Here is a 25,721-nt window from a genome sequence, read left to right as displayed (position 1 = left end):
CAATTTGTAAGACCCTAAAGAATTTTGGACTTAACATGAGAGACTCCTATGCTAAAAATCATGAACAATCATTTGAAGAACCCACAAAAACCACACATCATTTGCTTCAATCATTTTTTATCCCACAAAAAAATTACTTCATTTCATATATTAAAGTAAATCCAAATACGTTTTCATGTATGAAACTTTTGAATTTTTTAGCTACATAAGCACATTATTATTGTTCATTCATACCAATTCATTTGTAATGATGCTTCTAAATTACAATATAATGTTTAATATTGATGGGATTTAGTATTGTGTTCAATACCCGAGAGAAAATGACTTTTTTTTTCTTAATAAAGAATTCTTATTTAAGTCAGATTATTCTCTCTTTTTAGAGTCAATTTAATCTTGAGTTCAATGATTGATTTCATAATCACTATATCAAGTAAACCAAGAATTTAATTTTATTATATCGCTAGTGGGTTTCAAACTCATGTTATATTATTTAATATTGATATGATTTAATATTGTGTTTGACTTCTAAGAGAAAATGATTTTTTCTATTAACGAAAATTTTTACTTAAGTTGAACCACTCTCTTTTCGGGATTGATTTAATCTCGAGTCCAATGATCAGTCTCACAACCATAATATCAGATAAATCAAAAGTTTAATTTGAATGTCATTAATGGGTTTCGAATTCATACTCTCTTGTTTGGAAATCCAACTTTTGCTACCAAATCTATCATTTGGGCAAAAAATATACTGACATTTTGCAAGTACTTTACGATGTAATAGTGGGTTAGTCTTAATAATAACTTGGGCACTAGCCGCAAATAATGGAAAATTGAAACCCAAATGAAGAGACTAATCATGATTTGCACAAGACTCAATGGCTCTTAAACTTGATTAAACCATTAATGATAATAATAATAAATACAAAGCTATACATATGCACACCTTCATGAACCCCCCATCTACCATAAGGTTATAACGTATTGCCCCCCCTCCAGCTAAATCTAACATAGTACAATAAACTCACTTCCCATTTTCTCAAAAAGAAAAATAAGAAAAAAAAAAGATTAAAAAAAAAAAAACCAGAAATTTGCAGGATGCTAGACCTCCATTTCCATGGATGAAGAGCTCTCTTAGCTTAACATGAAAATTGAGTTTTTTGGACCTTCAACCTTGAACTTCTGTGAAATTAGATTCTAAGTAAATAGATACTAAGTTCAGGAGTTCCATGGCTATCAGGATTCATCATATAGAAAGCCTCAGAGTCTCTTGAACCCACGATTCTCTCAAATTTAGCCCTCATGTACATGAGTTCACCATCACCTCCACTTCCATTTTCATCTCCATTAATCCCAGGCAACACTCCTGCACCCGTTGAAATTGGCTCCACAGCCTTCAATATCTTCTGCTCCTTATCCCCATATTCCTTCTTTGTTGCAAAGCCACATTTTTTCCCGTTACAATAAGTCCTCCACATGGGCTCTTCCAGCAATCTCACAGCTTTCTTTTCTTCTTCCTTCTCTTTATCACACTCTAGTGCAATTCTAACTAGCCCTGAAGCCATCTCCCTGACCAACCCACTAATCGGTGTGGCAAGTTCAACAAGAAAGGCAGGTGGGGAATTGGGATCCTTCTGGAATGAAAAATGTACATGGCCTCGCCGGGAGCCGAAAAGGGTTCCCACAACTCGGGAGCCAAGGCCGAGTGGCAAGCCTGGTCGGCTCTTGCCGAATGCACTAAGGACAGTTCTAAGCCTGGCAACTGCAACTGCCGGAAGTTTCCTCTTTGGAGAAGGGATGGCACCTGCAGAAGGATAATTCTTTGTATTTTCTTTTTTCTCTTCTTCAGAGGACTTAAAGGTTGGAGCTTCATCATCTTCATGATCACTTCCAACCTTTTTTGTCCAATGAAAGTGTCTCTTGGAGGAGAAATCTTGAGAGGGTCTAGCCATATTGGGTTTCATTGATCTATGAGGAGATGAAAATTGGGAAGAACTTAGAAGGCAAGAAGAGTAAGAGTGGGACTGAGAGAAAGAGAGAAAAAAAAGAGACCAATGTATCTTTCTCTTTTATTGCTTGTGGGGCTATTACCATTAAATTCTTTGTATGTAGTTCTTTGATATAGTGGCAGAGAATCCTGACAAAAGAAACATAGACTGACCCACCAGCTGATTTAGGAAGTAAGAGTAGAGAGGGAGAGACAAAGACAGAGAAAGAGAGTGTCTTTCAATTGGAAAAGAAAGGAATCTAAGGGGACAATGTGTGTGCTATTTCACTTTCTTTGTATTTGGCTTGACTGACTCTTTTGACCTAAAGCCCAAAAGAGTTAAAAGCATTTCTACTGCAAACAAACCACACAAAAACCAAAACCAAAACCCATCTCTATTCACATTCAGCATGCCCACAATCAGTCACAATGTTCATAAATCCTTGACTGTACCAATGTTGTTTTGTCCAAAGGAGGCTCTTAAATCAACACAATTACAAAAAAAAAAAAAAAAACCATTCATCTATCTCATTCAATAATGTTACCTGATTCATCTACATTTCAGCTACCTGCGAGCTGACACCTCATTGTCTGTGGGACCTTTCAAATTCTCTCTTTTGAATCAATTTCAATATGTACCATCACAGTGGTCCCACTCATGCCAAGAGACTTCCATCCTATGTTGCTCAATCAACCTTTCAAAGTGCGGTTGCCACACCACTGAGTAGATTTATTTAGCAAATATCATTTCCATTAGCAAGAAAAACATTATTCTTTCTAGTAAGGTTAGTTTAAATGAAAAAGAAGAAAAAAAAGAAGAGGGTCAAACATGAGAGTATGAATTTAAATTCTACCAATAATAAATTTGGATTATGATTTACTTTATATAAAATTGTAAAATCAATTATTCGATCTAGAGATTCCTTTATTTGATGTAATTTATTTAGTCTCGAAGAAATAATCCGATCAAATAAAGTTTCCTTGTTAAAGAAAAAAACATTTTGCTTTCATATGAATGGTTTGAATGTTGTCATCCCAGAAACAGAATGTAGCTATTAATTAAGTTTAATATGTAGTTCAAAGGGGCAGAACTTGGACAAACTCTTGCTAATTACATTAACTTATAGACACAATCCATAGATAAGGTACAAATTGAAGTGCATATCCACGTAGGCCACTGCACTCACAAAGGCATTTTTTTTTTCCTTTCTACATAATATAAGGGACTAAAAGCACAAAGGAAGAGTTAAGGATTGCTTGCCTATGGTTAAAGAAAATTAGTCCTATGGTTAGCTCTCTAAACTTGGGTTAAGGTCTGGTTGTTTGGGAGGGGCGGTGGTACCACCATTCATTCTTGCACGTGCCTCGGCAAACATTCTCTGCTGCTCAACCACGGCTTCTTCCTCCGTCATCTCTGCCCCGTTGCTCCACTTGCCACTTTTCAAAGAGTCCTGCTGGAAGGCAGTTCTAAAAACATTAGGGTACATACTTTGCACTGTGTTCAATAAAGTGAACCAACATAATTCCGCTTATTTCTGACTCAATGCTGCAGTTGCCCAATTGAAGTAATTAAGTGGTACCACAGAATGCATGGAAATAAAAACACAAGGAAAAGGCTTTAAGAAAAATGTGATGATCTAGCAGTGTCAAAATATAATTTAACAGAGGTTTTTTTAATTATTGCATCTTTCTTTTCTTCTTTTTGTGTCAGAATAAAAGAAGAAAATGTGTTTTTTCAGTATTTATAGCACTGGGAGGAAAATAAAACTGAGGTTAAACAAGTGGCTTGCCTGACAAGGTTTCAAGTATTTGAAAGCTATGACCCAGTTTCAAAGCAAATCTTGGTAAATTCAGAGGCACACAAGGAGCACCAAAAAAGGTAGACAATTACCATAGTCTCAAGCTTGTGTTGTTCATAAGCTGCGTAGACCTCTTCAATATACTCACCAAATCCGAGAACCTAATATACCACATGAACAAATAAGATTATTTTCCACATATAAATCATGCAAACCATAATATTTATACATTATCACAATTCAGAGTGCAAATCAGCTGCATGGTCGTAAGCAAAGGCAGTAAATTACACATTGCTAAATAATAATATATCATGTGAGCTTGGCTTGTTTGGATTAAAAATCTCCAGCAAGATGGGTTTGAAAGCATCATGTAAATAATGAGCAGGAAAGAATCAAGTAAATTTTGTGTCTGCTATGGTGCAATTAGCTGTCTTTGAAAAACTCCCTCAATTTTGACTAATAGCTTGAAATATCAGTCTGCATTTGCTTAAGAGTTAAAGCAGGCACTACAGCAACAATCTAATAGGCTGAAAGGAAAGTTATAATTTCATCATGATTTGAACTCTGGCTGTGCTCTTTCCAGATTTAACCTTAATATGAGAACTGAATGAAAGAAAGATAGCAGCATTAACTTTTTTTTTTTTAGTTCTTAACACCATTGAGATCAAACAATATTTGAAGATCACCGAATCACTATTTTATTGCTCTGATACAGAAAATTACTGACCCAGGATCCGCTGATTAAACTAGCCAGGACAATAGCAGTCTAAAAGATACATTATTCTTCATACAATAAATAAACCGATAATAATAACATGGACCATCATAAGTTATCATTTATTTTCTGCACAACAGCATCAGAGGTAATAAGCATGAGCCAGACAGTTAAATCCAAACAAATAGATCATTAAGACTTAAGATATAACTCCATGTTATGCAGAAAACATTAATGATGGAAGACTGATAAAATAAAGAAAAGCAAATATAAAAAATGACAAGCATAGCTAAACCAAATTTGGACATGAAATAGTATGTTGGGGGAAAAATAAATAAATAAAAACCTCTAAAGCCTTCAATACATGCTCAGGTGCAATTGTTCGCCTATCCTCTTTGCTACAAACTTCATTGGACTCGGAGGAAACAAGATTAATAAACTCTGCAAAAAGAAAAGAAATGAAGCTCCTCGTTCTTAAAAAACACGTTTGAACATTCATGGTAATGCTTACCATTTAGTAATCAAGAGCAGAAAAGTTCAGTGATAGAGAACAGTAAAAGGTGAATGCAAAAATATTTTGCAAAGAACTATATTTAAAAAATTGCAAAAGCAAAAATGCATGTATATAGAGATATCATAAAGAACCAAAAACTTTCAAGCTAATCTGTTCAAAGCTACAGTACAAAGTGCTACAGCAACTAGATATGTTAGGGGAGCACAAAAAATATATATATATATAAAAAACTGAAATATATAAAACTGAAAGGTCCTGTGGTTATCTCACCTACACAGCACTCAATCAAAAGATCTTGAGCATCTCTTGCTACACGAACATCTGGGGGTAACATCTCCTTTATAATTTTGGTCATTGTCGCTGAAAAGAAAAATTATAGTTAGCAACATTAAGAAAAATATCCAGTAGACGCCACGCCAATGGGTAAGACTCTGACAATAATCAAGTGCTTGTACAGACTTGCAACATAAGATAAAAGGTGTATCTTTTTCTTTGATCTGTGTGACTGTATATGTATGTCTTGTTTCTCACAGATGATTGATATAATGAACTTAGAGATTGAAAAATACAAGCAAGACCTTACAAATGCCAGCATCTATTGAATTCATTGATTATGAATGGTGCAGAAGCAACTTAAATTGCAATAGATTTAAACAAAGAAATCAAAGGGGTCGTCTCTGTCTATTAGATAGCTAGGGTATTAGTTTAGGACCACTAGAACTGGACATTACATAAGTTGTTTCTCAGACAGGTGATTGAACCAATACCTACATAAGTAAATGGATAAGTGGCTAGGGTACAGTCCTAACAACAACTACACCTTACTGTCAAGAAGAAACAAACCATCTCACAACCACAAAAAAAGCCTGATGCTGACACATACCCAGCATACAACCAACAATTATGCACCAACTAAACAGCATGCCAAACTCATAGAACACTTCCCCAAAATGTTTCCAGTTCCACCACAGCTATGAAGTGTATATAAACTGTAGCCATTCAGATATGAGCATACAAAAAGTTTCCAAATTATGAAAAAAGAAAAGTCCTATTACAGTCTACTAATTGTGCACGACTAAAAGTTATAGATCACAAATACCATAACCAACTTGCAAGATAGATTATTCTGCAAACGACTGATAAATGTACAATACAAGGTATAATTGAAAATGAAACCATGGAAAACAGATTTTGTAGCCATTTCAACATATTTACAATCTTTACAATAAATTTAAACACTACATACAAGTTTTATGTTCAGCTATAATGCTGGTCTTTAAAATCCAAAAAAGAAATCAATACAGCCCTTCTCCTTGTTTCATCGTAAATTACCATTCTAAGAACTATTCACATCTGGAAATCATTAAGATAAGCTTGGTGGAAAAAGTAAATAAACAACTCATAGCCAAGTGCAGTATTGATTTGATAAGGTACAATAAAATTCCCAAGTCAAAGTTCAAAATAATTCTTCTGTTTTTGCCTCCAAAGCTTCTATAAGTAGCAGCCAATCCTCAAATAAAAGAGAGATTGCTTCTCCCAATTGAAATCCACTCCAGTACAAGAGTAAGTCCACAACTAAGAAACTTTCAAGATTAATTAATATGAAACTAAAGGCGGTGTAAGAAATTCTTTGTAGGTGTAAAAACCACAAGCAAAGTGGCTATTAAAGGATAGAAAATGTAGTTAGGAGCTTGAGACAATAAGGGGAAGGGATGGGCAGTACATGATGGACTTCCATGTCCGTAAGGAACCATAAGAAGTATCACAAAACAGATATTTTTGGACAAAAATTATCATTTCTATACAAAAACTCTATATGATCCATGAATAGTTTTTATTCAAAATTCATATTTTAGTTGCAATTAAGTAGATTATGTCAAGTAGTAAACTATTAATGTTGAAAAAAAAAAAATTCTCAGGATCATATATATATTAGTACGAAAAAATAAATGCCATCCACGATTGAGTTCTTTAGCATATATCATCATGTATTCGAGCTAGACGGGTCCTGAGAGGTCCCACTTCATTTAGTCAGGGTGTGCATGGCTATTCTTTTGGTGCATGCATCTGGCGGGAACATGAGGTCCCGTTAGAGTGGTGGGCATAAGTATTGTTAGAAGTGTTCAAATACATGCAACTTCACTAGCAAGGACATCAACATTATTTTAACATCTTAAAGAAAGTACCAATAATTTTAGTCTGTTTATGGACATAAGCTCAGAACAGCATAGTTTCAAGGACATTGAGTTAAATCTCAGGGCACAAATTCAAAAACTTATACAGTCTTAACATTCAAAGACACTATGAAACATCATGATTTACACTTAGCAAGGGTAAAATTCCCTACTAACTTAGAATCTTGGATACTGTCAGCAGCCAATACCCTCGTTTCAACGATCTCCATCTTACTCTCCTAAATCACAAAGATTCAAGCTCAGTTTCCTCAGAACTTCATTTATATGCCATTTCTTTGTTACTGCCACCAATCCTACATAACAATCCAGCTAAAATCTTCCAGTCAAAATGACTACTCCCAACACTCTCTCCCTCCCATGAGCTTTATAAATAATTTATTCAATAATTTAGATTTTCCAGCCCACAACCCCTGATAGTACCTTTGCACCTCAAACCTTTTTTCTCCCTTTTCCATTAAAAGCAACCAAATAAAAACATAATTCCTCATTGAAAAAAATCAAACTTCCTTGAAGTAGCTACTAAAACCTCTTCTAGTCATAGCCCCATCTCCCTCTCTGCTTGCAAAGTACTGTATGATTAGAACCTGCTCTTCATATTTTACTTGTACCCATAGATCAAAACACAAGGCTCACAACAAACAAACATGTCCTGCAACATAATCGCTAGGCAAACACCATCAAACATGGTTCGATTAAACTAATGATTAATATTCATTCTACACTAAGTATAGGATTGTAAGCTCACAAACAAATCAACTGTATTCTCTGAAATCAATTAAGTAACTTAGATTTCCCCTTGTTTTGCACATAAAGGACCTAAAATTAACCACAAAATACATTCAAACAAAAAAAATAAGAAAAAACAGAAAAGTATCGAAATTAACCAATATAAAATAAAAAAATACAATTAAAAAAACTAACCTTTTGGAAGCGACGCATCTTCTTTTGACTTGCCAACAATATCCATCGGCTCCATACCTAATCTTCAATCATTTCAAAAATAAACAGTTAATAAACAAATTATTAACATCTAAATACAAACAAAATCGAATCGATCAAAAACGAAACAAGCCTGATCATCAAACAAGCTAAAAACAGATCTGAGGAGATAAACACCGACGGAGAGATTGAAACTTGAAATTACCGAGTCAGCGAGCCGAGTGAGTGAGCCAGAAGGAAGAAAAAGGTAAAAAAAAAAAAAAAGCTTCTATTCTACGTTTGCAAAAAACGAGTCAAGCGACGAGTGGGCATCCAAGTTGAGGGAGAAATCGAAGGGAAGGACATGGTTGATACATAATATATATTTTATTTATCGAACAGAAGCCATGACTTGTGATGGTTACTGTTGTTCTTCACGATAAGAGAGAGAGTTCTTGCTCGCATGCGATTAGGGCAAAACGAAAACAAACAACCAGTGATTCATCTGCTTGCCACGCGCTCGTTTTCGCGCGTCGACATGGACGGATTATATCTGGGACCCGTGTGAGAGGATAAGGTTGTTGGAGCGTGTCAAACGTGTGGGGGAAAGGGCGCATTGCGATGGCCGGGCTTAGGTTGTTTTTGAATGAGCATTATTTTATTTTTTTAATTATTTAATTATTTTTTTATTTTATTAATATTGGAAAGAGAGAGGAAGAAAGTATCCCTTTCCAAATGTTGTATTCAAATTTGCATTGTTAACTTTATAAGTAGTTCGAATCGAATCTAATACAAAGTGTTAGTTTTAATTTAATTTGAATCTAAATAATTAATTTAAAATCAAGATTAACTCGTTTAATTAATAATAAAATTAGTGAAAAAATAATCGAAAAGCTCCATAAAGAAAGGTTATTTCTAGATGGAAAGGAGGTTACTAAAAAGGGTAAAAAAAAATTATAATCAAATAGATTATATTAAATCAAGTCAAGAGTCTTATTTTAGTTTATTATCTGAGGGATTTAAACCCAAAATTTCCACCTCTTAGGCACCCAAGCTATCCCTTAAAAGCAAATCTACTGTTGTTATTGATACCACGTTTAATTGGGCTTTAAAAAGTTTAATGGGCTTCAAGTTGACCGAGAACATCATATTCATTCGGATCTTATTGGACCCATGATGGATAGATGGATCTGACCATATTTGGATCGGTTTATGCGCCCAAAACTTTGAACCAAAAACGCAAGAATAGTACTAAATACATGTAAAATTTCTTGTACACTGCCATGCTATAAAATAAACAAATAAATCTATATACATACATACATACATACATATATATATATATATAACATAATTTAATCAGTATCGATGAATAAAAATTTATCAACAAGAAATCTGACGAATTAATAAAATTGATAGTATATTAGAATTAAAAAAAAAGTAAATTTAAAATTTTATTATACTTATGAAATCCTGACTTATTTGATATAATAGTTGTGAGTTTGGTTATTATATTATTAGTTAATCTGTTTAATTAATATAAACAGGATCTTCGATTAATTTTTTACTTTATCGATAATTTTGTATCTTTTTAATAATACTATTTATTTTGTCGATACTCTAATAATATAATATACCAATTTGAGCGAGTTTTACTCAAGTGAACCAACTTAAACTTAGTACCTAGTCCAATATGAGTGCACAATCTGACTGTCTTAGTTATTGGATCGTCTTGAATCATGATTCAAAGTGATTTTGACTAATGTTTTTAAAATCGGACAAGATATCAATCCAATGAAGATGATGGTTTAATTCTATCGGTAGTTAGATTTGTTGACCAGTGGTTAAACTAGTTAATTATTCGAAAATAATATTTAAAATTTTTTTATATAATTTACCATTATTTATATAATTTGACACATTAAAATATTTTTTTATTTTGACAAAGTGAAACTTAATTTTATACTCGATCTAATCAAACGGTTTGAATGATTTAGTCTGATTCAATCTGGTTTAATTAAAAAAACGATTTTAGAATAAATTAAAATTGATTTGATTAGTAGTTGATGGTTTAATTGATTTAATTTTTTTTTCAAATATTGTGAGTCTAATCTGGGCCGGGCCCTTGTCCCAGTCCAGTTATTAAAACATTGGTTGAAAATGTAATTTTACTCATTTCTCAGTAATAAAATTTTGTTTGAATTTCTTTCGATATTGTGTCGGTGGGGGTGTTGGTATTCAGCTGAAAAGGGGATTTGCGGAATTGACGGAATAACGCTCAGGCACACGCACGCATGATTCTCATTAAAGCTTTCATAAATATATTAACCGCCAAAAGAGTTTCTTAATTTTTAAAAATTTAAATGCTTATTTATTTATTAATTTTAATTATTTATACTAAAGATAAAATTATTATTTAAAAAATTTATTTAAATAATATAAAAATTATTATTTTTTCTTTTTATAATTTTGAAAACTAATAATTATCTTCTAATTTTTTTTTAGGTTTAAAAGTAATTTTTTCCCTCAAATTAGGGTTTCAGTCTTTAATATTTTTCCTATTTAAATCACCCTCCAACCTTCTAAAAAATTCCATTTTCGTGCTCTTTTCAGCTTCAACTTCCAGAGCACCATCAACATCCTTCTTCCTCCTTCTTCGACATTTGAGACCCAGTTGTCGTGGCATCCCTTTCACCTTTTTCTCATTTATCTCCTATTTGACATAAAATCCGACTTGCTCAATTTTGACCACTTATGCTTCAAGGTCAAATCAATGCTCTATCTCACTTCAATTCGATGAATCAGGGGAAGAAGATGTCGCACCATCATCGATCACTGAAGGAGAGGTTGACAATGGCACCAAATTTACCAACAAATCCAAGATGAATGAAACCCTAAGTCATCTCTTTTGTGTCGATTCAGTTAATGACAACTCTGTGTTTGGCCTTTGTCGTCCATCCATTGATTCAGGAATGAAAGAGAGCTGACAAAATGAAGAACAGTGCCAAAAAGTGAAGGGCAACCAGAGAAAAGAATGGGAAGTGAAGGTTTCAAAGTATGGATGATGACTATAAGAGAAAAAGATATGGGTGGTTTAGTTGAAACGTTTCAAAATTATAAATATAAAACCTAAAAGACCGAGAGTAAATGTGAATTTTATAAACCTACAAAAAATAACTTTTGAAACTAAACTAGGAAAGAAAAAAAATTGTTAGGTTTTCAAAATTAAAATAAGAAAAACGAGATAATTTTCATATTCTTTAAATAAAATATTTAAATAATAATTTTACCTCTAATAATAATAATCAAAATTAATAAATAGATAAATTTTTAAATTTTTAAAAATTAATGAATTTAAATTTGGGTTTGCAGTAAACCTTACGCGGGAACAAGTCTTTTGGCCCTATATTAAGAAAAATTGAGATCGTTTTCAAATAGCTTTAATAGTACCGAAATCTCAAGATCTCTTATATTTTCTAGTCTTTTTAATCTTTGGTGCTTATTCTAATCTCAATTGCTTCTGCCTGAGGGCCTTTTCGTGGATCTTTGGGCGTGGATTCAATGGCTTGTAGTCGAAAAGTTGAATTTGGAGTTAGTATATTCTATATTGATGGTATCGTATATCATATTTTTAATTAAAAATATAATTTTATGTATTTAAAATCAAGTAAAAATATATAATTTTTTTAAAAAATAATAAAAATTATAATTATTACATCATAATCTTTAAAAAAAATTACAAACATTTTATGAAATTTTAAAAAATTTAATATATTATTATTTTTTATAAAAATATATTGATAATATATATTATACCTTATAATACATGTTATATTATATAAATATTAATTACTTTATATTTATATTATATTATATGAAAACGATAACCCAAACTGATTTTTTATTTCAAAGCAATATTTCCTGAAAACTGACAATTATTTTTTGCATTAAAAAGGAAATCCAATCGGTGTGAGATTTTTCTCTTAAAATTGGAAAAATAAAGTCTAGAAATTTCAAATCTTAATCTATAAAACAATAAACACGACAAGATTTTCTTGTCTGATTCTGAAAATAATTGCAAACAAACAATAGTAATTTAAAATGCAATAAAGAAAGTGGGTGTCACATCATTATTTATTTATTTATTTTTTTAATTAACTATTCTAACTATAATAATTGAATAGATAAATTTAAAATATAATAATTAAATTTATAATTTTTATACTAAATAAATTAAAATTTTATAAATGTGAGAAAAGGTCAAATTCAAATTTTTTTTTTTGAAAATTCTAATACTTTATCAGTTTTGTTAATTTTTTAGGTCGATATTATTATTTACCATAGTAGTATTATATATGTAAATAATATATATAACTTTATACATAAATAATAATATGTTACTGTATGATTAAATAGTTTTAAATTAAAGATAAATTAATACTCAATTATATAATGATATATTATTATTTATGTATAAAATTATACATATTATTTATATATATAATTTTATTGTATTTATTATCATATATAATTTATCAATTTTCTAGAACATGACAATTGAGCAAGTATAAAAGTTGAAAGAGGCATTCTTTTCCTTTCATGAGCCAACACACATTTCCACATTACTAACACATTTTCAAATCCTGCCTTATCTTTTCAAACCAACTTTCCACCTTTAGTTAGTTGGCAACTTTGCCACATTGATTAGATTGAATACAAAATTACAAGGGCCCCCCCAAATATCTCTACATGATCTTACACCCTTGAATTATCAATTTACCCCCTATTGTTATATTTCATTAGGGTTTGGTGTTTAATTTAATGGAACAAGTGTAAAATGTGGTAGTTATCGGAAAATTAAGGGACTAGTGATAATAGAAGTTAAATATTATTTAAGATACTTTGAGGGGTAAATTGTTCTATTGTGAGAACTCAAGGGTAAACAAATTGGTGAATTCAAATAAAAAGAGTAATGTTATGTGCACTTGTAATGGGTATAATAGACTCAACGGTTAGCAAAATTGATAAAATATTAAAACTTTCAAGGTAAAAATTTAAATTCAAACCACTATCATATTTGTAAAACACTGACAACCATGATTGTCAGTATAATCATTGTATCATAGGTTTATCCGTTTAACAAATATGAGTAAAGTCTCCAATTTAAAAAAACAAAAAAAAAAGGTACAATGATAATGTGTCACTATATAATTGAATGTTATTTTACTATTAATTCAAAATTATATAATCATATAATGACAATTCATTATTGATACTTAGGTTGATATTCATTATAAGTGCATATAGTTTTATTGTTATAGAGTTTTTTTTTTCCCGAGGTATTAGTGAATAACTATTTTATCTTAACAAAAAAATTTACCAAAAATTATTAATATTCCTTAGAATTTTACTCCTTAATTTTAGAGATAAAACATATGACGTATTTGTTAGGTAGAGTAAAATTATGTGTTTTAGCAATAAGTGTGAATTGTCATTGGTAGTGTACATTGTATAATTATAATTTTAAATTAAAAATAAAATAATATACAATTATTTAATAACATATTATTATTTGTATATATATTAGTATTTATTATTAGTGCACATAATCTTTCTCTAGTCGGATTATAAAAATACTAACAAGACTACCTTAGGAGTTATCAAAATTAGTAGAACATTAAAACTTCTAGAAGACGTTTGGTTTGAGTAATATTGTATTACTAAAATAGAAAAATTACCTTGAAGATAAATTACCTAGAAGATAAATTACCTAGAAGATTACTAAGTATAAATGATTACTATGTTTGATAAAATTTAGTAGATGTAAATAATTATTGTGTTTGGTTAAAAGTAATAAAAGATTACTAGTAAATTATTTTACTTAAATGTCTTTTGATATAATTATTTTTAAATATTTTTTATATTATTTTTCTTATTAATTAAAAATAAATTTATTTTTATCTTAAAAAATTAATAAATAATAATATAATTATAATAAAATCAATATTACCTTGGAAATTTTTAAATATCTAAGGTGAATGTGGTAATTAGATTACCACCTATATTACCTGTCACGTCAGTATTAGTAATAAAATATTACTGTAATATTTTATTATTGACAAACCAAACAAAAAAATAAAAGATAGATTACTAAAGTAATCTTCAAAAATTGAAACCAAATGCCTCATAAAATAAAAATTTAAGTTTAAATTTTTGTCACATTTGTGAAATTTTGACTAACCTAATATAGTGATTATAAGTCTGATCACTGTACCATTGGTTTATCCTTCTAATAAATACTGATGAGGTCTTCAATTGTAAATAATAATAATAATAATAACAAGTCAATAATCAAAAGGGGTGAATTTGTTATTTCAAATACTTAATGGGGGAAGTTCACCCGTAATAGTAGCTCAGGAAGTAAATGGAAACTTAATCCTAAACTTTCTTCAAAAAAAATAATTAGTCCAACCAGGCTAGGCTATTACAATTCTATCCTTTGCTACTTTCTACATGATAATTAAGGGAAGAACGTTTGGTGGTGTTTTTCACATTTACTTCTTCGAAAAAAGATTTCCTCAAGAAATAAGAAATTTTGATACTATACGAATATGATCGAAGAATATTTTGCTAACAATGATTTTTTGAAAACGAGAATAGTAAGAAATACATTTTATGGAATACTTGAAAGGGGTATTGAATTCATGTTAAAATTTTTGAAAAATGATTTTAAGAATTAAAAAGAAATAATGTTATTTTTTTCATTTTATCTAGAAAAACAGAAAATGTTTTTAACATTTTACCAATTTGATGATTTTTCTTCCAAAGTTTTGAAGATAATAATTTTTTTTTTTTGGATAAAACAGCGTAGTCTTCATTTTTTTCTTATCGGTTTGATAATTATAATTATTATTATCATTAAAATTTTATTAATAATTTTAATTTTTTTAATTACTAGAAATTGTTTTGACCAAAAAGTCATATGGAATGATTCAATAATTTAAAATTCATATAAAATAATTTATTGTTCCTTTTTATTAATCATTAAAATTCATTTAAAATTAAATGGATGTTCAATTAAAAATTAAGCCATGTGAATGAAGAAAGTGTTGATTGTCAATTTTATAATAGAAAAAGAATTTGTTTTTTTTTCTTATATATATATATATATATATATATATATATATATATATATATAATGTGTGTATGTGTTGACACGCAAGAGCAAAGATCAATTAAAATTAAATAAAATATAAAGAAAACACGATACAGAAGATTTTTAATATGGTTTGTTCAAATAATCGAAAACCTATTTTTATAAAATGTTATTAATTAATATCGATACAATAAAATATATCTTAAGAAAGATTCAATTTTCGACAAGGGTTTTAATGAGAGTGAGAAACTAATAAGAGGATTGTATATCGTAAGGATATGGCTTACAACTTATTTGTTGTTTTCTCATGACTTGTGTTGTGTGTTTATAATTTGTCATTTGTGACTTGTCCTTCATCTTGCATTGAATCTTCGTATCTATAGTACCTGGATATGAAGTTATGCATAAATACGCAAATGAATAATATTATGTGTATACATTTTTTATATACAATTTAAATATACAGATGATATGTCATTATATGATTTGATACAACTTTATTTTTAATTCAAAATTATCTAATCATATGATGATATATAATTCAAATACCTAAATTGTATACTAAAAATATGTACGAATAGTCTTATTGTAATTATATTAATGGTTTAATCATAATCTTAAAAGAATGATAACTTTCTTTTGTACACACAAAAGAGAATAGAAAAATAATATGATAAAGTTCTTCGTTCAATCTTCAAGTAGAAAATTTATTATGAATGATTGACGAATATAAAATGTATTTAATTGTTGTTACTAAAAGGGGTTGTTTGGTTCTAGTTTTTTAAGATTACCTTGGTAATATATTTTTTATTCTTTTGTTTAGTTTGCCAATAATAAAAAATTATAGTAATTTTCTATTACCAATACTGACGTGACAGGTAATATAGGTGATAATCTGATTATTACATTCACCTTAGGTATTTAAAGATTATCAAGGTAATCTTGATTTTACTATAATTATATTATTATTTATTAATTTTTTGAGACAAAAATAAATTTATTTTTAATTAATATGACAAATAATATAAAAAATATTTAAAAATAATTATATTCAAGGGTATTTAAGTAAAATAATTTACTAATAATATTTTATTATCTTTAACCAAACACAATAATTATTTATACCTACTAAATTTTATCAAACATAGTAATCATTTATACCCAGTAATCTTTTAAGTAACTTATCTTCAAGGTAATTTTTCTATTTTGGTAATAAAACATTATCCAAATCCAACACCCCTTAATTAGTTATTTTCATAGAAGATGTTTCATGAATTCGAAGTTTACTGCATAGTAATTACCAACCCTAGAACTCAAAATTTTTAAATTAATTTTAATTTTGTAAATTTAAACATTTGGAATGATTAAGATTTCATACAATTTGTACACAATTCCCTCAAAGCCCATATAAAAAATCAAAATTTAAATCAAAAAATAAAAATCGATTTCATCATCAGATTTTATTATGTGGGTAATAAAATTATATATATTTATTTTAAGTATATAAATATATATATATTTATATATATTATTATAGATTTAGTGATTTTATATTAAAAATAAAATAATATTTAATTACGTGATAATATATATATAAGTATGTATTAATTTGTATATTTAAAATAAGTATATATAATATTATTTTTTTTAGAAAAACTCGGTAATTGAATAATTTAATAAAAAGTTTATGAATGAGATTAATGTGATTAATAAGGATAATTCAATATACATCATAGTTATAATTGGATGAACAATAATAGTGTATTAAGGGTTTTTCTACCTTTGATAGGGTTTAGGATTATTTTGTATATTCAAAGTAAGTAATATATTGACAGTTGATCGAACTATGTGTATTAAGATGCTACAAATAATATCAGAGTTATTCTACATATCCTATTGAATATTAATAGGATAAACCTTAGCGAAAACAATGAATCTCATAAGGGGTAAATGTCATATCTTAGAAAAATCTCTCATTGACAAAACATAAGAAATATTGAATATGTATAAATATTTTATATCGTTTATAAATATTAAGATAAAATTAATAAAATAATTTATACGTTTTAGGTTATAAAGTTATAAAAGAAAATATATATATATATTTATATACTTAAAATAATTTTATGTTATTAATTTACAAATTATTCTATAGTTAACATGACTTACATATTTCATATGCGATATAAATGACACAACACATTGATTCCATGACTCAAAAATGTATAAGAAATGTGAAATTTTCATACCTAACTCCTTAAATTCACATACAATATTCATCTAACAATCTTTAAAATCCAAAAACATCGTTAAAATAAATAATAAATTGCGAGGACGAAAAAGATGAAGCAATAGGATAAGATGTTGATGACAAATTTGATATGTCGAGAACCATTTTCAAATTTTGTTAATTTAGGGTGATAATTGAAATTTTGAATGTAAAATATATAATATAATATTTTTTTCTTTTTGTTGATAATAAATCTTATTCAAATCGAATTATTATTTTAAAATTAAATCAATTGTAATTATAAATAAATTTTAAATTTAATGACTGATCTCATAGTTACGTAATCTAATTTCAAATCAAATATTTTTTTTAAGAATATTGTATTTTTATTTTTTTATTACAAAAAAAATAAAAAATAGAGTGTCACTGTCTTTCTGTCTTTTTAACTGTCTGTCAAAACTCTTCCCTTTCACTGTCTTTACCTGACAACCTTATAGATTTTAATCCCCTAAATCCTAGCACATGTGTAAAATCTTTCCCAATAGTTTCGCTCTCAAAAAATTCTCACTTGTTATTCTTCCTTGAAGTTTAACTCTATGTAATCAATGAGCTAATCGCCATTAAATGTTTTCCCATTGCTTCTTGTACAGCTAGCTCTTTGTTTGACATTCTATAAGTCTTGCTCGCCACTCCAAATAATTCCCATTTCTAGATTTTTTTTCTTTCCTTTTTTGGTTTTTATATTATTTTGTAAATTGTAACCCTTTTGCTTATAGTTGGAAATGGCTATTAAAGTTTTAAATCATATTTCGTTTAGGGGTTTGAGTTTGAGTTTGAGTTACTGGGTTGGTTTCAGATTTTCATTTTTATTTTATTTTATTTTTTCTACTGTTTTGGTTTTAAATGAGTCATTGTTAAGTCGTTGAATGTGTGTCAAATTGTAGTCTTGAAAAACAAGCTCATCTCGTCTCCACGTTTATGTCATCATGTGTCTGCTACTTTAAAGTTTGTATCTGCTAGTCAAATAGGCGGTGGAAACTCAGCTCAAGCCCATAGGCTACACTCTTTCAATCTACCCACAGTGTGTTTGGTTGGTTTTTTGGCTCCTTCTACCTTTTTAGCTTTGTGCTTTTGATGAACTTTTTTCAGTGTTGTAAAGGACTTGGAAGTTGGGATCGTTTGGATTAAACTAGGCTCAAAATTTTCTCATACTTCTTTAAAGTTCTTTTTCTTTTGGAGTTAAAAGTTCTGTGTTAATCTAGTTGAGTTTATCTTTAGATCTAAAAGTATTAGAGGCAACCGATTTCCAGATGGGATGGTTTTCTGTTACTTGGAAATCATTGGTTGAAGATTGTTCTAAGAAGCAAGAATTTCTCTGAAGAAGAATTTGTTCTACTGACTGGGGTTTTTATGCTTTAAACCATTCAAAAGAACAATTTTTGTTGCAATAGATGGCGGGTAATAGAAGAAAGAGGCATCATTTCGGCAGCCAAATTCATGCTTGTGGTAAAAATTCTTTTAAAGGTGATCATTCTCTGATTGGGGGACCTGGATTCTCAAGAGTAGTGTATTGCAATGACCCTGAATGCGTAGAGGCCAGTGTCCTCAATTACAGTGACAATTATGTTAGAACCACAAAGTATACGCTTGCAACATTTATTCCCAGATCATTGTTTGAGCAGTTTAGGAGAGTTGCCAATCTTTATTTTCTTCTCTGTGCAATACTTTCCTTCACGTCTCTCTCTCCTTACTCTCCTGAAAGCAATGTTGTTCCTCTTGTTGTTGTGATTGGAGCTACCATGGGAAAAGAGATTCTTGAAGATTGGCGGCGGAAAAAGCAGGTAACTTTGCTATATTGGTGTGAATTCTAATGCAGCTTTATGAAATTTATTGTTTACTTTATTAGAGTTCTGCTTTCACTTGTGGAATAGGCCTATTTACAACTGACTTCCCTGAACTATATTCGAGAGATATTATAAAGTATAAAAGATTAGTGAAGTTCCGGTTCCAAAAATTCGGGAACAATGAAGGCCGGATTCTTTGGAAAATAGTTTCATACGGGTTCTTTTGTTTGGTCAAGTTATTGCATTTACAGCAAAACTGGTTCCTCTGGAATTAAAATTTACCTCAGTACTATTAGTTTATTAGGTGCAGAAATTTTCTGTGTCATTTTTTTATGCTGTTATAAATTCGTATATTTATTTTACTGTGGTATAATTTATCTTTTATGTGGCTACAGGATATTGAGGTGAATAACAGAAAGGTGAAAGTGCATTCTGGTGATGGGGTTTTTAATTCTAGTAAATGGAAGGATCTGAAAGTGGGGGACATTGTGAGGGTAGAAAAGGATGAGTTTTTTCCTGCTGATCTCATCTTACTTTCCTCAAGTTATGAGGAAGCAATTTGCTATGTTGAAACCACAAACTTGGATGGAGAAACCAATTTGAAACTGAAACAAGCACTTGATGCCACTTCAAATCTGATTGAGGACTCTAGCTTCCAAAATTTCAAGGCTATCATTAGATGTGAAGATCCCAATGCAAGTTTGTACTCCTTTGTTGGCAGCATGCATCTTGAAGAGCAACAGTACCCTCTCAGCCCTCAGCAGCTTCTGCTTAGGGACTCAAAGCTCCGGAATACTGATTATATCTATGGGGTCGCTATCTTTACAGGTCATGATACGAAGGTTATTCAAAATTCAACACCACCTCCTTCTAAGAGAAGCAAAATTGAGAGAAGGATGGATAAGATAATTTACTTCTTGTTTGGCATTTTAGTTTTAATGTCTATCATTGGATCGATAATCTTTGGGATTACAACTAGCGATGACATAGAAGATGGAAGGATGAAGAGATGGTACCTTAGACCAGATGATACTACTATTTACTATGACCCTAAGAGAGCAGCTGCCGCTGCAATTCTGCAGTTTTGGACTGCTATTTTGCTCTATGGATATTTGATACCCATTTCCTTGTATGTGTCAATAGAAATTGTCAAAATCCTTCAGAGCAGGTTTATCAACCAAGATATTCACATGTACTATGAGGAAGCTGACAAGCCGGCACTGGCTCGTACCTCAAATTTAAATGAAGAACTTGGTCAAGTTGATACTATACTTTCTGATAAAACAGGGACTTTAACTTGCAACTCCATGGAATTTATCAAATGTTCAATTGCTGGGACCTCCTATGGCCGTGGAGTAACTGAAGTTGAGAGAGCTATGGCCAGGAGAAAGGGGTCACCTTTACCCCAAGAGGAAACTGAGGAAGAGGCTATTGTTGTGGAGTCTGCTGAAGAAAAGGTGTTTGTTAAAGGTTATAATTTTGTGGATGAAAGAATCATAAATGGTAATTGGGTTAAAGAGCCTCGGGCTGATGTAATCCAGAAGTTCTTGCGACTGCTGGCCATCTGCCACACTGCACTACCTGAAATTGATGAAGAAAGTGGAAGGGTTACATATGAAGCTGAATCACCAGATGAAGCAGCTTTTGTCATTGCAGCAAGAGAACTTGGATTTGAATTCTACGAAAGGACTCAAACAAGCATCTCACTGCATGAGTTAGATCCAAGCTCATGCAGGAGGGTTGAAAGGTCATTTCTTGCATGCATTTGTTTCTACCTATTGCTTATTAGTGGTTAATCACAAAATATGGGATCATTTTATTCCATTCTCAAATAGAGGGCAAACATTTTATTTTCATTTACATTCTTTCAGGTCTTACAAACTTTTGAATGTCCTGGAGTTCAGTAGCTCTAGAAAGCGGATGTCTGTGGTTGTAAGAAATGAGGAGGGTACTTTGCTGCTACTTTCCAAAGGTGCAGACAGGTTTGTGATTTGAAACATGGTAGTAGATTGGATATAGTTTTAGGATTTGGCTCTTATAACATTGGTTCAATTTATTAACATCACAAGGATATGGTGAATCCTTTACTCCATAAATTATTGGTAAACGAAATAGCTGTTAATGTTCCTCTTATGACCAATAACAACCAACAGCCAATGAGTGAAAACTGAGGCCTCACACTATTTGTTCTCTGAAGTAGGGGAGCTTGTTTCATCATTATTGCAGGAACGGTAATTAGTTTTGGTTTTATGTTGTTAACTACAGATTTCTTGATGTTAATTTAATCTTCTTTACCTTCAAGCAGTGTCATGTTTGAAAGACTTGCAGAAAACGGAAGAGAGTTTGAAGAGCAGACCAAAGCACACATCAATGAGTATGCTGATGCTGGTTTGAGGACTTTAATACTTGCCTACCGTGAACTGGATGAGGAGGAATACAACAGGTTTAATGAGGAATTTACTGTGGCCAAGAATACAGTGAGTGCAGATCGGGACGAATTTGTTGAGGAAGTGGCAGAAAAAATTGAAAAGGATTTGATTCTTCTTGGTGCTACAGCTGTTGAAGACAAACTTCAAAATGGGGTAGGTTTCAGACTTGAACAAAAATAGAGTGAGCTTATAATAGCATCATATATCATCAAAATGAATACTAGGAGCTTATAATAGCATTCATTTTGAAAAAAGAAATCATGGAATAATTAAATTTCTTTTACTAGAATTGTTAATTTATGTCCAGTCCAAGTGCCAGTGAATAGAGTGAGTTTCTCAGAGACGGGGCATGAAAATTGAGACTCCTATTTCTGTTGTGTGGGACAGGTTCCTGAATGCATTGACAAACTTGCACAAGCAGGAATTAAACTATGGGTTTTGACTGGAGATAAGATGGAGACTGCAATCAATATTGGGTATGATTAGTTAATGTGTTCTTTTTTGTTTTTTCCCAATGAACATTATAAAGTCTGATTTTCTAACCTTTCTTGTTTTTTGTGTTAAACTTCTCAGCTTTGCCTGTAGTTTGCTTAGACAAGGAATGCAACAGATAATAATCAACTCAGACACACCAGAAACTAAAGCTCTTGAGAAATCAGAAGATAAATCTGCTGTTGCTGCGGTAATCCTGACTTCATTGTTTCAATTTCTTCATTGGGTGGGATTTGAAGAAGCATGGCTTAACCACATAATTTAGGATCATATTTAGAGTTTACAACATAATGTTATATTTTTTTTGTTTAAAAGAGAGGGCGTGAACTATGTTTCGCTTTTCTAGATGGGTCAGTTGTTTTAAACATGGCATCCAAAATTTTTCCAGGAATTTGAGAGATCTGATTCAACCAAAGAATTCTCTATATGTTTGAACCTCAGATATGATTGTTTCTTGTAATCTTTAGGAACAACTGGGATATAATTTCTCTACAGTTTGAAAATTAGGGTTTAATTTTTTACAGCCTGACTCTTGATGGCTGATAAAATATGGAAGGAAATAGAAAAACCTTTAATAACAGTATAAATTTGTTCACTTCATGAGCTTCCTTCTCCTTATCTGTTGCTAGGATTTGCAAGTGCACCCAAGATGTTCCCTCGGCACTATGTTTTCTTGATTGTTTATTCTTCTGGTTTCCACATTGTCTCTTCATTCTTGTTGTGAAACTTGTATTGTCAATGGGGTTCCATTATTAGGTATCAACAGATGATGTAATACAAGTACAAACTTGCAGTTTATGTTCTAAATGATTTGTGGAGGATGCACATTAAAGCATCAATTTAATTCCTTATACCGTTAAGTAGAACTAGATATCTTTTATGTTGAAATTCTAGTGGAATTGATTATATAGACATATCGAAACATAGATTGTTCCACTTGCCATGTGTTAAAACAGATTGATTCCCATTCCAAGCTATTCGAACTTGAAATCATTATTTTTGCTTGTTAGATAACTTTAAACATGACTATAATAGTGTATGGTAGACATCCAAGGAGCTATTTTAACCAAAAATAAAAGGATATAAAAGCTTTTGTTGTCAGGAACTGGTGTCTGGCATTTGAAAAACTTGTTTTTAAATATCCAAACTGTCGAAAAGTAGGATGGTTCTGGTAGCATACTTGGTAATTCTTGAATACCAGTAAATAATAGCACATTTTGGCCAATGTTCATTTGGCTATGACTTTTGAGCTTGATGAGATCTTGTTGATTCTTCAGGCATTGAAGGAAAGTGTTATCCGTCAGATACTTGATGGAAGGGCGTTGCTTAGAGCTTCAAATGAAACCTCAGAGGCATTGGCACTGATAATCGATGGGAAGTCACTCACTTACGCTCTAGAAGATGACGTTAAGGACGTATTTCTAGAGCTCGCCATTGGCTGTGCTTCAGTAATTTGCTGTCGATCATCTCCTAAACAGAAAGCACTTGTATGTCTCATCAGCTATTTACTTATTACTGGGTCATTTATTATTGTTTAATTTGTTTTAATTTTTTAAGGTTACGAGGCTGGTCAAAGTTAAAACTGGTAGCACAACTTTAGCAATTGGTGATGGGGCAAATGATGTTGGAATGCTTCAAGAAGCAGACATTGGAGTTGGTATCAGTGGTGCAGAAGGAATGCAGGTAAAAATGCCAAACAGATTGATGGTTAGTTTTTCATCGTATCACGAATCCATTACATATATTGATCTGATGGGATTCTTGTCTTTTCTCCATGGTGCTTCTTCTAAAATATCAGGCAGTCATGTCAAGTGACATTGCGATTGCACAGTTCAGATTCTTGGAGCGCTTGCTACTTGTGCATGGACATTGGTGTTATCGGAGGATTTCATCGATGGTAGGAATTCGGCAGCATTTTTTTTTCCCTTTTTCTTGAAACTGACTAACACTGTGGCCAACGCCTTGTGAGATTGATTGAATTCAAAAACTGACATATTTCTTTTATTTTTTTGGCAGATATGCTATTTCTTCTACAAGAACATTGCATTTGGCTTCACTCTCTTCTTCTTTCAGATGTATGCATCATTTTCCGGGCAAACAGTATACAATGATTGGTTCCTATCACTTTATAATGTCTTCTTCACGTCACTCCCTGTGATTGCTCTAGGAGTTTTTGACCAAGACGTTGCTGCCCGTTTCTGTCTCAGGGTATGTGCCACAGTAAATAATTTTTTTTTTCTGACATGAAAAGCTTGGTAGAAGTTGAATTACTAAATATTCTCAAATAAGTTGTCAGTTTTTTGTTGCCCCAGAAAGAGTTTATGAAAATGTGATGGTTTTTCTCTTCTGTGTTTACAGTTCCCTCTATTATACCAAGAAGGTATACAAAATGTCCTCTTTAGCTGGACTCGAATACTTGGATGGGCATTCAATGGGGTTTTGAGTGCTATCATCATCTTCTTCTTTTGCATCCAGGGGATGGAGCAACAAGCCTTCCGTAAAGGTGGGGAAGTTGCCGGTTTGGAAATCCTAGGCGCCACCATGTATACATGCGTCGTTTGGGTAGTAAACTGTCAAATGGCGCTGTCAATAAGCTATTTTACATATATACAGCATATCTTCATCTGGGGTGGGATTATATTCTGGTATATATTCCTATTAGCATATGGGGCCATGGATCCCAACATATCGACAACTGCCTATAAGGTCTTCATCGAAGCCTGTGCCCCGGCACCTTTTTTCTGGCTCATTACAGTCTTGATTCTGATCTCCTCCCTTCTTCCGTATTTCACATACTCTTCCATTCAGATGAGATTCTTCCCCTTGTATCATCAGATGATACAATGGATTCGATTTGATGGGCAGACAGATGACCCTGAGTATGTTTATATGGTGCGACAAAGATCGTTGCGACCAACAACAGTCGGTTTCACTGCTCGGTTTGAAGCAAGTTCAAGAAACTTGAGAGCAGACCTTGAAAAGATGACTGGAGGACAAACTTTATAGATTCTGTCAAGAATCGTTGGTATTTAACAAGACTTTCCTTCTTCTTGTACATAATTGATGCAGAGTTCATCTTTCGATGCTAAACATCGAAGAACATTTTGTAGACGATGCTCTCAAGTGAATGGATATAACATGATAGTTTTTTGGGTTAAACAAAGAATCTTACTTGGAATTTTTGCCGAATGTTTTTTTATTGGCAACACCTTCACTTTTATTATTTTCATTTTTTCTGCCGCAAAATTGAGACAGATGAAAGACTACTTCATAGTGGCTACAACTAGAGACACTTCGTCTTGAAATTGTTGAACAAAGCTTGAAGTAGATTTTGCCATAACAGCGGCATATTCGTTGAAGCAGATGACACCATCACCATTTGATCATTTCTGCAAGCTGTTTGTAAATGAGCAAATTCAGCTGCTGTAATGTACCTCCAGGTGTC

The 25,721-nt window shown here is 31.2% G+C and overlaps 3 protein-coding genes and 1 long non-coding RNA gene across 8 annotated transcripts; 1 reads left to right on the top strand and 3 right to left on the bottom strand.

Annotated features, from left to right (window-relative positions):
* Positions 1-876: 876 nt before the first annotated feature.
* Positions 877-2,094, bottom strand: LOC123204133 (protein MIZU-KUSSEI 1-like). The gene has a single exon (XM_044620701.1). The coding sequence runs from the start codon at positions 1,959-1,961 to the stop codon at positions 1,188-1,190; it is 774 nt and encodes a 257-aa protein (XP_044476636.1). The 5' UTR covers positions 1,962-2,094; the 3' UTR covers positions 877-1,187.
* A 923-nt stretch (positions 2,095-3,017) lies between these two features.
* Positions 3,018-8,651, bottom strand: LOC123204626 (protein Dr1 homolog). 5 transcript variants are annotated; one of them, XM_044621394.1, is made up of 6 exons: positions 8,352-8,651; positions 8,129-8,190; positions 5,283-5,372; positions 4,845-4,939; positions 3,876-3,944; positions 3,018-3,435 (listed from the first exon to the last, which is right to left on the bottom strand). In XM_044621394.1, exons 2-6 carry the CDS (start codon positions 8,181-8,183, stop codon positions 3,274-3,276), a joined length of 471 nt encoding a protein of 156 aa, XP_044477329.1. In that variant the 5' UTR covers positions 8,184-8,190; positions 8,352-8,651; the 3' UTR covers positions 3,018-3,273. The 5 variants fall into 5 exon arrangements, with proteins under 5 accessions (XP_044477329.1, XP_044477326.1, XP_044477325.1 ...); XM_044621391.1 differs by having other exon boundaries at positions 3,018-3,438; positions 8,352-8,649; XM_044621390.1 differs by having other exon boundaries at positions 3,018-3,438; positions 8,129-8,185; positions 8,352-8,649.
* LOC123204627 lies at positions 7,243-8,099 on the bottom strand. The gene is made up of 2 exons (XR_006499593.1): positions 7,953-8,099; positions 7,243-7,856 (listed from the first exon to the last, which is right to left on the bottom strand). It is a non-coding gene; the product is annotated as an uncharacterized LOC123204627 (long non-coding RNA).
* Positions 8,652-18,330: 9,679 nt separating the features above from the next.
* On the top strand, positions 18,331-25,435 carry LOC123204571 (putative phospholipid-transporting ATPase 9). The gene is made up of 11 exons (XM_044621302.1): positions 18,331-19,352; positions 19,751-21,102; positions 21,227-21,337; positions 21,661-21,937; positions 22,172-22,260; positions 22,358-22,466; positions 23,554-23,763; positions 23,834-23,959; positions 24,075-24,173; positions 24,293-24,484; positions 24,635-25,435. Exons 1-11 carry the CDS (start codon positions 18,963-18,965, stop codon positions 25,280-25,282), a joined length of 3,603 nt encoding a protein of 1,200 aa, XP_044477237.1. The 5' UTR covers positions 18,331-18,962; the 3' UTR covers positions 25,283-25,435.
* Positions 25,436-25,721: the final 286 nt, after the last annotated feature.

Source organism: Mangifera indica, chromosome 20 (genome assembly GCF_011075055.1).
Source record: "Mangifera indica cultivar Alphonso chromosome 20, CATAS_Mindica_2.1, whole genome shotgun sequence".
NCBI lineage: Eukaryota > Viridiplantae > Streptophyta > Magnoliopsida > Sapindales > Anacardiaceae > Mangifera > Mangifera indica.
Note: the sequence above shows the minus strand (reverse complement) of the source record. Positions and strands in the feature narration are given on the sequence as shown.

What these genes read in the sequence shown, in the direction of transcription:
- LOC123204133 (XM_044620701.1), bottom strand. Translation starts at nt 1,961, where the DNA reads ATGAAACCCAATATGGCTAGACCCTCTCAAGATTTCTCCTCCAAGAGA.
- LOC123204571 (XM_044621302.1), top strand. Translation starts at nt 18,963, where the DNA reads ATGGCGGGTAATAGAAGAAAGAGGCATCATTTCGGCAGCCAAATTCAT. An exon ending in ATTGGCGGCGGAAAAAGCAG is followed by an intron (nt 19,353 to 19,750) that starts GTAACTTTGCTA and finishes ATGTGGCTACAG; the next exon opens with GATATTGAGGTGAATAACAG. An exon ending in CTCCTAAACAGAAAGCACTT is followed by an intron (nt 23,764 to 23,833) that starts GTATGTCTCATC and finishes TAATTTTTTAAG; the next exon opens with GTTACGAGGCTGGTCAAAGT.
- LOC123204626 (XM_044621391.1), bottom strand. Translation starts at nt 8,183, where the DNA reads ATGGAGCCGATGGATATTGTTGGCAAGTCAAAAGAAGATGCGTCGCTT. An exon ending in AGATGCGTCGCTTCCAAAAG is followed by an intron (nt 5,373 to 8,128) that starts GTTAGTTTTTTT and finishes TTTTCTTTTCAG; the next exon opens with CGACAATGACCAAAATTATA. An exon ending in ATGTATTGAAGGCTTTAGAG is followed by an intron (nt 3,945 to 4,844) that starts GTTTTTATTTAT and finishes GTGGTATATTAG; the next exon opens with GTTCTCGGATTTGGTGAGTA.